This window comes from Cherax quadricarinatus, chromosome 11 (genome assembly GCF_038502225.1).
Source record: "Cherax quadricarinatus isolate ZL_2023a chromosome 11, ASM3850222v1, whole genome shotgun sequence".
Lineage (NCBI taxonomy): Eukaryota > Metazoa > Arthropoda > Malacostraca > Decapoda > Parastacidae > Cherax > Cherax quadricarinatus.
Window position 1 is genome coordinate 50,549,053 of NC_091302.1, and position 12,010 is coordinate 50,561,062.

At 40.6% G+C, this 12,010-nt stretch overlaps 1 protein-coding gene across 5 annotated transcripts in view; it reads left to right on the plus strand.

The window, feature by feature from the left end:
- The window catches only part of LOC128687560 (protein abrupt), a 58,067-nt gene that overhangs the window by 26,542 nt on the left and 19,515 nt on the right, over positions 1-12,010 (plus strand). For 2 of the 5 annotated variants that reach the window (XM_053775037.2, XM_053775038.2), the window contains exon 7: positions 8,534-8,852. The exons of the other annotated variants lie outside the window; for them this stretch is intronic. In XM_053775037.2, coding sequence (XP_053631012.1) covers positions 8,534-8,811 — 278 coding nt within the window. In that variant the 3' untranslated portion in view covers positions 8,812-8,852. The remainder of the gene's footprint in view (positions 1-8,533; positions 8,853-12,010) is intronic. 5 annotated transcript variants of the gene reach the window in all.

The following is a 12,010-nucleotide window of genomic DNA, read 5'->3' on the forward strand; positions in this document are numbered from 1 at the left end:
TAATGAATTTTTATTCAAACCAAAAAATAGAAGATTTACTGTTATGCAATATTGTAATAATTGTATAAATAATATCAGCACATTTGTGAATGTATATTAGACCCACCAGCAGGCATGTATTAGATGTGTGAGGTCATTTGTTTACTCTTGAACATCATTTGTTTACTTTGAGCTCAGTTTCAAGCCATTTCCAGTACAAAAACCAATCAAAATCATTTCTATTTCTGTAATATATCTTCCATTCTATCAAATGAGACCAAGAAATCGCAAATACAACTATAAAAAACATACGAAAAAACACTGCGAAGTCGCTGTTTTAATCGACAATTACGGTCTGTTTTTTTTCTCTCATTATGCACTATGTGCTGCAGGATTGGTTTTATGTGGTGCACACATACCACATAGATGTATTCTCTCATATCTAGGCCCAAATTTACCGCTCGCAGCTTATCAGAGTGAGCTGAGCTCATGAAGTAGATCTACGGTTTGGACCCTCAGCGTAAAGCTGTAAATCTACGGCACGGACCCTCAATGGGTTAATTTTATCAATATTTTGTTAGGTTGCTAAATAAGTTTTGATGCAGAATTTAGAATTTACATGCCCTCTTAATTTACTTGAATTTATCTATCAATGCATAAGGTAAAATTTTTGAAAAATTATATATTTAAGGCAGTTTAGTTTATTTCACCCTCCTATTTTATTAGGCAGGACAAGTATTTAGTATCAAGCACATTGTTTTTCCCAATCACATTCCTGCAATCTACTTTCAACTGATTTTGAAAGTCTTCTTAATTTTAAGTAAAAGGACTCAAGTGCAACTAATGTGACATTTTATTGTGCCAACATTTCACTCTCCAGGAGCTTTGTCAAGCGCTCAGATCTTCTTAATTTTGTAGCCTAGAATGAGGCTGAGCTTTTTAGGTGCTTGCTTAGTAGACCAGGCTGTTGCTGTTACAGCCAGCTGGCCCACATATCCATCACAGCCTCGTTGTTCTGGCACTTAGTAGAGATTTTTATTATGTTTTCTCTCGTAGACTTCTACACTTGTTCCTTCAGTATTTCTATTTGCTGGTAGTATGTTGAATAGTCTATACTAAGTATACTGTACTAAGTATACTAAGCCCAATGTTGGCTTAGTATACTGCACTGATACTATTGTCCGTTACCATGCACTGGTTTATGTCTACTCCCTCTTCATGCTGCTCATCTAACAGAAATGGTGGAGGTTGGGCTGGGATTGTTGTGGGCCTCCCTACAAAGGAAGGGGTCAGGGACAGGGTTAAGGGCAGGAGGGGGAAGAGGGTGGTGAGGGTGTAGGGAGAAGGTGAAGAGTGGGGGAGGTCAGTTTTAGTGATTGTGCTCGGGAGTTGGGGACTGGCCTAGAGTTCTTCCAGCTGGGAAAGGGGTCAAGGGTGCATCTGGAGAAATATCTTGAGTTGGAGTGTTGCCACCTCCTAGTTCCTTGTGTTCTGCTGTTCTCCACTTTCAATGGATTTTCACATACTCCGTTAACTGTTTCTACTGTTATTGTCCTGTCCTGATCTGGGTAGACACAACATGGCTCATTTTATGCATGTATTGAGAGCTTACATTTTAGTAGAGATTTATCAAGAGCCATAGATTTTATATTTACGCTTTTGCTAACGTAGCATTGTAAAGCCCTTGAGCACGCTTACTGTTGTATGATTTTTTCTAAGCTATATGGGACCTAAATGTTAGTATGATTGGGCAGTGTTTGCAGTGGGAGAACTTCCCAATCCTCTAAAAATTTGGCATCTGCCCTATCACTTTCCCATTCTGTTGTGTACATCATGATTTATGTAATCTTCTGCTCCTCATCTTTCCATCTGCTACTACCCAAGCCACATTCAGCTTCCTGGAATACATGGATCATCAGTGACCTCCCTCCTTCCTCCCATTGCTTCTCCTTCCAGATTTCTTTGTTTTTACCATTTCCCTTGCTGTCTCATTTATCACCTTAGCCTTTCTGTCTTCAGAGAGTATCATTGCCAGTGACTTTCCTTCATTGTTCTCTCTGAATCCCAGGGCTCCCTTTCCTTCCTTCACTACTTCTGCCTATACTAACCTTCCTCTCATTTCCTTCATGGTCTCCTTCAACTCTTACTTTCTCTTCCAGTTTTAGGGCTCTGTCTTCTTCTGAATTAGCCCTATTTACCTATTCTGCAGCCTCTTCCCTGGCTATGTTACATACCTCCACTTGTTTCCTCCCAGAATGAATTGAATTTCTACTCAAAACCCTCCCTCATTTTTCTTTCTGTAGTCTACTTCAGCCTTACCATTTCCTCTACAAGCTTTGCGGAAACTTTCCTCTGCCGTGGTTGATCGTTTATCTCTCCTATGATTTTCTCTCTCCTTTCTTTGCAAATTGCTTCAGTTTCTCTCCAAAGATAACTGATCTTTCCCTCAAACTCCCTTCTCAGATCATCCATCATCATTTCCAGGTAGTGCCAACTGCTTCCTTCAGTCCCCTCCTCTCCCTGTTTTTGAGAGTGCCTTTGACCTGATAACTTTTCTGTTACACACAGAAAAGTGTATGTGTGTGTGTAAGTGTAAGTGTATGTAAGTGTAAGTGTATGTAAGTGTATGTAAGTGTATGTAAGTGTAAGTGTATGTAAGTGTATGTAAGTGTATGTAAGTGTATGTAAGTGTAAGTGTATGTAAGTGTATGTAAGTGTATGTAAGTGTAAGTGTATGTAAGTGTATGTAAGTGTATGTAAGTGTAAGTGTATGTAAGTGTAAGTGTGTGTAAGTGTAAGTGTGTGTGTGTGTGTGTGTGTGTGTGTGTGTGTGTGTGTGTGTGTGTGTGTGTGTGTGTGTGAATGTGTATGTGTAAGTGTGTAAGTGTAAATTTGTTTGTTAGTGTCTGTTGGTATATATGTGCTGGTATGCTTGTGTGTAGTGTATACTGTGTATGTAGTGTATACTGTGTATGTAGTGTACAGTCTCTCCTCACTTAACGATGGAGTTCTGTTCCTAAGAGTAGGTTGGTAAACGAATTGGCCATTAAACAAGGAGCATACTATACTGATAGTGGGTTTGTGTCAACCATTTTTAAATATTGTTTTAATGTCTCCTTTGCACCATTTATAACATTTTTAGTATATCTTTAAATGTTTATACAGTATTGTACTGTATATTGTAATAAACAGAATATAGGACATCAGCTCTAATACACATAGGTATGCACACTGGTCAGAGAGCTGGTCGTAAGTCCGAGCAGTCGTTAAATGAGTATGTCGTTAAGTGGGGAGAGACTGTATACTGTGTATGTAGTGTATACTGTGTATGTAGTGTATACTGTGTATGTAGTGTATACTGTGTATGTAGTGTATACTGTGAATGTAGTACATACTGTGTATGTAGTGTGTACCGTGTATGTAGTGTATACCGTGTATGTAGTGTATACTGTGTATGTAGTGTATACTGTGTATGTAGTGTATACTGTGTATGTAGTGTATACTGTGTATGTAGTGTATACTGTGTATGTAGTGTATACCGTGTATGTAGTGTATACTGTGAATGTAGTACATACTGTGTATGTAGTGTGTACCGTGTATGTAGTGTATACCGTGTATGTAGTGTATACCGTGTATGTAGTGTATACTGTGTATGTAGTGTATACTGTGTATGTAGTGTATACCATGTATGTAGTGTATACTGTGTATGTAGTGTATACTGTGTATGTAGTGTATACTGTGTATGTAGTGTATACCGTGTATGTAGTGTATACTGTGTATGTAGTACATACTGTGTATGTAGTGTGTACCGTGTATGTAGTGTATACCGTGTATGTAGTGTATTTTTTTTTTTTTTTTTTTTTTGTTCGCCGGTATTCTCCCGGCCCGGGTCTTTTCCAAGTAGTGGTGACCCGGCCTTGGCTCCCTATCTGGGGAGTATCCCGAGACTTAAGTCTCCCATGGGAGGAGGTACAACTACCCCCTCATCTTTGGGACCAAGTGTCCCCAGGCCTAGCCACATTCCCCGCCCTCACGGGGCTCGTAGAGAGAAGCTAGGCCTCTGGTCTGCCATCTACCCCGCCTCAAAGGGGCTCGTGGGGATAGCAGTCTTATGAGCTGCAGGTGGTAGCAAGCTCAGGCCGTGTATGTAGTGTATACTGTGAATGTAGTACATACTGTGTATGTAGTGTGTACCGTGTATGTAGTGTATACTGTGTATGTAGTGTATACTGTGTATGTAGTGTATACTGTGTATGTAGTGTATACCATGTATGTAGTGTATACTGTGTATGTAGTGTATACCGTGTATGTAGTGTATACCGTGTATGTAGTACATACCGTGTATGTAGTGTGTACCGTGTATGTAGTGTATACCATGTATGTAGTGTATACCGTGTATGTAGTGTATACCGTGTATGTAGTGTATACTGTGTATGTAGTGTATACTGTGTATGTAGTGTATACCATGTATGTAGTGTATACTGTGTATGTAGTGTATACTGTGTATGTAGTGTATACCGTGTATGTAGTGTATATTGTGTAGTGTATACTGTGTATGTAGTGTATACTGTGTATGTAGTGTATACTGTGTATGTAGTGTATACTGTGTATGTAGTGTATACTGTGTATGTAGTGTATACTGTGTATGTAGTGTATACTGTGTATGTAGTGTATACTGTGTATGTAGTGTATACTGTGTATGTAGTGTATACCGTGTATGTAGTGTATACTGTGTATGTAGTACATACTGTGTATGTAGTGTGTACCGTGTATGTAGTGTATACCGTGTATGTAGTGTATACTGTGTATGTATTGCATACTGTGTATGTAGTGCATACTGTGTATGTAGTGTGTACCGTGTATGTAGTGTATACCATGTATGTAGTGTATACCGTGTATGTAGTGTATACCGTGTATGTAGTGTATACCGTGTATGTAGTGTATACTGTGTATGTAGTGTGTACCGTGTATGTAGTGCATACTGTGTATGTAGTGTGTACCGTGTATGTAGTGTGTACCGTGTATGTAGTGTGTACCGTGTATGTAGTGTGTACCGTGTATGTAGTGTGTACCGTGTATGTAGTGTGTACCGTGTATGTAGTGTGTACCGTGTATGTAGTGTGTACCGTGTATGTAGTGTGTACCGTGTATGTAGTGTGTACCGTGTATGTAGTGTATACCGTGTATGTAGTGTATACCGTGTGTGGTGTGTGTGTGTTATATGTATTATATTCGACCAAAGCAGAGTGACCCAAAAAAAAAAAAAGAAATACTTTCACCATTATTGATACATAATCACTCTCTTTGCAGAGGTGCCTAGATATAACAGTTTAGATGTCACTCCCAACAACCAATATCCTAAACCCCTCCTTTAAAGTGCAGGCACTGTACCTCCCACCTCCAGGACTCAAGTTCAGCTAACCAGCTTCCCTGAATCCCTTCACAAAATATTACCCTGCTCACACTCCAACAGCTCGTCTCCATTTGTCTCCTTTCACTCCTGTGTAACATACTCGCACATGCCTGCTGTATGTCCAAGTCCCTTGCACACGAAACCTCCTTTACCCCCTCCCTCCATCCATTCCTAGGATGACCTCTACCCCTCCTCCCCTCCACTAAAGATTTATGCACCCTTTAAGTCATCCTATTTTGCTCCATTGACCAAACCACCTCAACAACCCCTCTTCAATATATTATATATTATCCTACATGGGGAAGTGGAGAGGAATCCTTTTTCTGTAAGCAGCGTGTGTCGTAAGGGGCTTCTAAAGTTCCGGGAACAAGGGGGTAGTAACCCCTTCTCCTGTATAAATTGCTAAATGTAAAAAGAAGGAAAGCTTTCGTTTTTTCATTTTCGGGTTATCCTGCCTTGGTGGGAGACAGCCGATGTGTTAAAAAAAATATTTCATAATGTATAGTGGACCCTCGCCTAACGATATTAATACGTTCCTGAGAGCTCAACGTTAGGCGAAATTATCGTTAGCCGAATTAATTTTCCCCATAAGAAATAATGGAAATCAAATTAATCCGTTCCTGACACCCCAAAGTATGAAAAAAAAAAAATTACCACATGAAATATTAATTTTAATACACACAAACTGAAGAAGACATGCACAGTTACATGACACTTACCCTTATTGAAGATCTGGTGATGATTGATGGGATGGGAGGAGGGGAGTGTGAATGGTGTTAATGTTTAGAAGGGGAATCCCCTTCCATTAGGACTTAAGGTGGCAAATCCTTTTCTGGGGCTACTTCCCTTCTTCTTTTAATGCCACTAGGACCAGCTTGAGAGTCACTGGACCTCTGTCACACAACATATCTGTCTATAGAGGCCTGTACCTCCCGTTCCTTTATGACATTCCTAAAGTGTTTCACAACATTGTCAGTGTTATATTAATAGTCACCAGCACGGCTTGCAATAGCTGTGTGAGGGTGATTTTCATCAAAAAAGGTTTGCACTTTAAGCCACATTGCACACATTTCCTTAATCTTTGAAGTAGGCAACTTCCTCAATTTCTCTATCCCCTCCTCCGGAGCAGTTTCCTCAGGTCTGGCCTCTTGCTGTTGAAGATGATCTAGCAGCTCATCAGTGGTTAGTTCGTCATTGTCCTCCTCCACCAACTCTTCCACATCTTCCCCACTAACCTCCAATCCCAAGGACTTCCCCAATGCCACAATGGATTCCTCAACTGGCATAGGATTCCCAGGGTTAGCCTCAAACCCTTCAAAATCCCTTTTGTCTACACATTCTGGTCACAGTTTCTTCCAAGCAGAGTTCAAGGTCCTCTTAGTCACTTCCTCCCAAGCCTTACCTATAATGTTTACACAATTGAGGATACTAAAGTGATCTCTCCAAAACTCTCTTAGTCAATTGAGTTTCTGAGGTCACTACAAAGCACCTTTCAAACAGCTTTTGTGTGGAGTTTTTTGAAGTTTGCAATGACCTGCTGGTCCATGGGCTGCAGGAGAGGAGTGGTATTAGGAGGCAAAAACTTGACCTTAATGAAGGTCATTTCTGCAGAAAGTTGCTCTGCCACATCTGAAGAATGACCAGGAGCATTGTCTAATACCAGGAGGCACTTAAGGTCCAGTTTATTTTCCAGGAGGTAATTTTTCACAGTGGGGGCAAATGCATGGTGTAACCAGTCATAGAAAAAGTCCCTAGTGACCCATGCCATACTGTTTGCCCTCCACAGCATACACAAATTACCCTTGAGGACATTGTTTTTCCTGAACACTTTGGAAGTTTCAGAGTGATACACCAATAAAGGCTTCACTTTGCAATCACCACTAGCATTAGCACACATCAACAGAGTAAGCCTGTCTTTCATAGGCTTATGTCCTGGAAGTGCCTTTTCCTCCTGAGTAATGTAGGTCCTGCTTGGCATTTTCTTCCAAAACAGGCCTGTTTTGTCACAATTAAACACTTGTTCAGGCTTCAGTCCTTTACTGTCTATGTACTCCTTGAATTCCTGCACATATTTTTCAGCTGCTTTGTGGTCCGAACTGGCAGCCTCATCATGCCTTATCACACTATGTATGCCACTACGATTCTTAAATCTCTCAAACCAACCTGTGCTGGCCTTAAATTCACTCACATCACTAGTTGCAGGCATTTTTTTAATTAAATCCTGATGCAACTTCCTAGCCTTTTCACATATGATCGCTTGAGAGATGCTATCTCCTGCTATCTGTTTTTCGTTTATCCACACCAATAACAGTCTCTCAACATCTTCCATCACTTGCGATCTCTGTTTCGAAAACAAAGTTGCACCTTTGGCAAGAACAGCTTCCTTGATTGCCGTTTTCTTGGCCACAATAGTAGCGATGGTTGATTGGAGTTTTGTATTCAACCTGGCCAGCTCGGAGACACGCACTCCACTTTCATACTTAGCAATGATCTCTTTCTTCATATCCATAATAATTCTCACCCTGTTTCCTGTAGGGTTGGCACTAGAAGCTTTTTTGGGGCCCATAGTAACTTATTTTGCAGGTGCAATCACTAAAAATGCTATGATAATATGAAATGTTCCGATTGTATGCTTGGAAGCGACTGCGGTGGCTGGCTTGTAAACACTGGTACCCACGGAACAAGTGAGGCGGGCTCAGGCCGCACATGAACGCGTCTCGAACGAATCACGCTGAGAGAGTTTTTAACGCTAGCCGAGGCAAAATTTTTGCATTAAAATGTATCGCTAGGCGGATTTAACGTTATGTATGATGCATTCGTTAGGCGAGGGTTCACTGTACTGTATATGTATTATATTGTATATATATATTTTTAAACACACTGGCCATAATTATAATATGATTATTTTGTATTGGAGGGTTGAAATAATGTACTGTACTCTGATAAATATCGACATGTTGCTGCACCATACAAATAGCAAAAATAGCATCTGAGTTGATGTTGTATGAAGCGGTACATAGTATATTCCTTTCTATATAAATTTTATATAACTTGTGTAGATTACAGTAAGACTGCTGGAAAATCAGTTTGGACATTTTGTCAGTGTAGTTGAGGCACTGCCATTCAGCTTATCACCTCCAGATCCTCAGCCCAGTTTGAAAACTGCCACTTCAAGTTTCCAAGTCTTATTGCCTGGATCAATTGGAATGCAGGATGCTGCACATTTGCCCCACGAATACACAGAACTAACACGTAGGCGAGAAAGATTCTGCACTATCTGTGCAAGACTGTCAAAGTATTGGTGCCCTGGATGCAATGCTGGGATCCACGAAGAGTGTTGGCCAAAACTGAAACATTACCGGCGGCCTACAGGACATCCAACTCCAAGGAGGAGAAAATGCATTGCTGATGATGAATAATTTTCTAAACTCTCCATTGTAAATATGTATATAAGAGTAAGGTTAGTATACTTTTCTAATTTTATCAGGACTCCACTTGCATGCAAAAATATTTATGCCCATCTGTTGTATGTACAGTAAAACTCCTGAAATTTAGACAAGTTGAATTAGGCCTCATGAAAATTTGGCTTGGCTAAACTGATCATATGATACATTGGATAATATATTGGATACTGACATATGGTTTAAAAAAGACACATGAGCATACACTAGGACATATTTATTAGAACATGTTTTGGTACACCAAGATCAAGGTCCCAGAGCTGCAAAGTTGTCTAATGTCCTAGTGTTTGCTTGTGTCTTTTTAAACCACCTGATAATGCATAACTGATGTGTATCAATACTTAGTGTTAAAATAGGACTGTGTTCTTTGGTGTGAATGCAGAGGTGTAAGTAATGATGTAAATGGTTTAGAAAACCAACACATTGAAGATTCACACTTGTGCAACATTTGAGAGTCTGTATTGTAGAAATGTTTTTCCAGCCAGTGGTTTCTTCAGTCCAGAACAGAGAAGAATGGTGGAAGATGAGGAGGAGTTTGATTACTTTAAACTGACTGCCTGGCTGGCGTGGCAAAACATTTTCACAGTAAAGATTCCCAAATGTTGCACAAGTGCTTCATTCTTTAATAAAGGAAAGACAGGTGCAGAGCAAGCTGTTATCATTTAACATTTTGTTCTGTAGAGCTTAATGAAGTCTGATGATTGGCTTGATAAAGCTCAACATATAGAGTAAAGCATTACAGTGAAAGCTTGATCAGCACTTGTGTCGTCTCTTCATTCCTTAATGTAATGATATAAGAGTTAATGTTATGAATTCACTTTTATCAGATTTGCTCTTGAGATTTATCGCAAATTGTTAACTCTTGACTGTTTGTGTAAACACTGACAGTCTGTGACATATTCAGAGCTGACCCAAGATGCATTAGTATAGTATGCTGTCGTGTCAGTATAATCTGAGCCTTAGATGTCGTTATCTCAAGGGACATCCATTTCTTGATGTAGGGAAACTTTTGAATATTTTGTGAGACACTTTTAGGCTTATGTAAAGAAGTAAATGTGTGGTAAGGCAGAGGATTTCCTTGGCAGTCGTATATGCATGGAAAGAAACAGGGAATAAACAAAGAAGCAAAGTTAAATTAATGTTAGAATAGCAATCCCTGAATTGGGTAATACTGACTGAGGTTGAGAAAAGGGAAAGATGAGGTTCAGAGGACCTGTTACATTTTCTGCACTATGACATCCAACAAGCATGTGTGACTTGGGTAGGAGTGATTGGAAGCAAATGGTTTTTATGATTTGACATACTGTTAGATTGTGAGCAAAGTAAAATTTATGAAGGGATTCAGGATAACCAGTTAGCCAAATGTGTGTCCTGGAGGTGAGAAGTACAGTGGTACCTTAGTTTTCATTATTAATTCGTTCCAGTAAGACTGACGAAAACTGAATTCGATGAAAACTGAAGCAATATTTCCCATAAGAAATAATGTAAATCCAATTAAACCGTTCCAGACACCCAAAAATATTAGCAAAAAAATACATTTTATTGAGTAACTATAGTTTTACATAAAGAAAACAGTGAGAAATAAATATAAAGGACTAATGAAATGGATAAATGAACATTTAACATCACTTTTACCTTTATTGAAGACGCTTGTTGGCATATGGAAGATGGCGAGGAGGGGAGAGGGAGGAGAGGTTATCTCTACCACCATCACTACTATCCTCTACCACCATCACTACTATCCTCTACCACCATCACTACCACCATCACTATCATCCTCTACCACCATCACTACCACCCTCTACCACCACCACTACCACCCTCTACCACCACCACTACCACCCTCTACCACCACCACAACCACCCTCTACCACCACCACTACCACCCTCTACCACCACCACTACCACCCTCTACCACCACCACCTTCTACCACTACCACGCTCTACCACTACCACCCTCTACCACTACCACCCTCTACCACCACCACCCTCTACCACTACCACCCTCTACCACTACCACCCTCTACCACCACCACCACTACCATCCTCTACCACCATCACTACCACCCTCTACCACCATCACTACCACCCTCTACCACCATCACTACCACCCTCTACCACCATCACTACCACCCTCTACCACCATCACTACCACCCTCTACCACCATCACTACCACCCTCTACCACCATCGCTACCACCCTCTGCCACCATCGCTACCACCCTCTGCCACCATCGCTACCACCCTCTGCCACCATCGCTACCACCCTCTGCCACCATCGCTACCACCCTCTGCCACCATCGCTACCACCCTCTGCCACCATCGCTACCACCCTCTGCCACCATCGCTACCACCCTCTGCCACCATCGCTACCACCCTCTACCATGCTCACTTCCACCCTCTACCAATGAGAAACAAAGCCAGACAAACTCAGAACACGTGGGATGCTCTGTGTGGGCGCGGGCGGACAAGTTCGGTATGGCGGACCACTGTCAACTCGACAAAAACTGAGGTGATGTACGAAAACTGGGACAAAATTTTGACAAGAAAAGTCGTCGAAAACCGAATTCAATGAAAACCAGGGCAAAAGAAAACCGAGGTTCCACTGTACAGTACCTACACTCTGAAGGATGGGTAAAGAGGTTACAGTTTGGAGGTACATCTGAGCTTCAATATCAGTGCACTTCTTTCAAAACAGTGATTGAGTGAGTGACAGTGAAAATGTTTTCTTCTTTTCTGTCAGATCATTCCACCTTAGTGGGAGATGGCTGGAGTGTTAACAAAAATAAAATGTAAAATGACTGGTAAATCTTAGAATCTTCTGCTTTCAATTTATGCCTTGCCTTTATTTTTCTTTATTTCTTTATACAATAGTTCTAATTCCTGTAATATTTCCTTTCCAATTTAGAAGGGGGTGATAATACCAGATACAATGTATATTGTAAATTGTAGGCATATGTTGCAGTTTTTTTTTTTTAACAAGTCGGCTGTCTCTTACCGAGGCAGAGTAACCCAAAAAGAAAGAAAATCCCCAAAAAGAAAATACTTTCATCATCATTCAACACTTTCACCTCACTCACACATAATCACTGTTTTTGCAGAGGTGCTCAGAACACAACAGTTTAGAAGCATGTACATATAAAGATACACAACATATC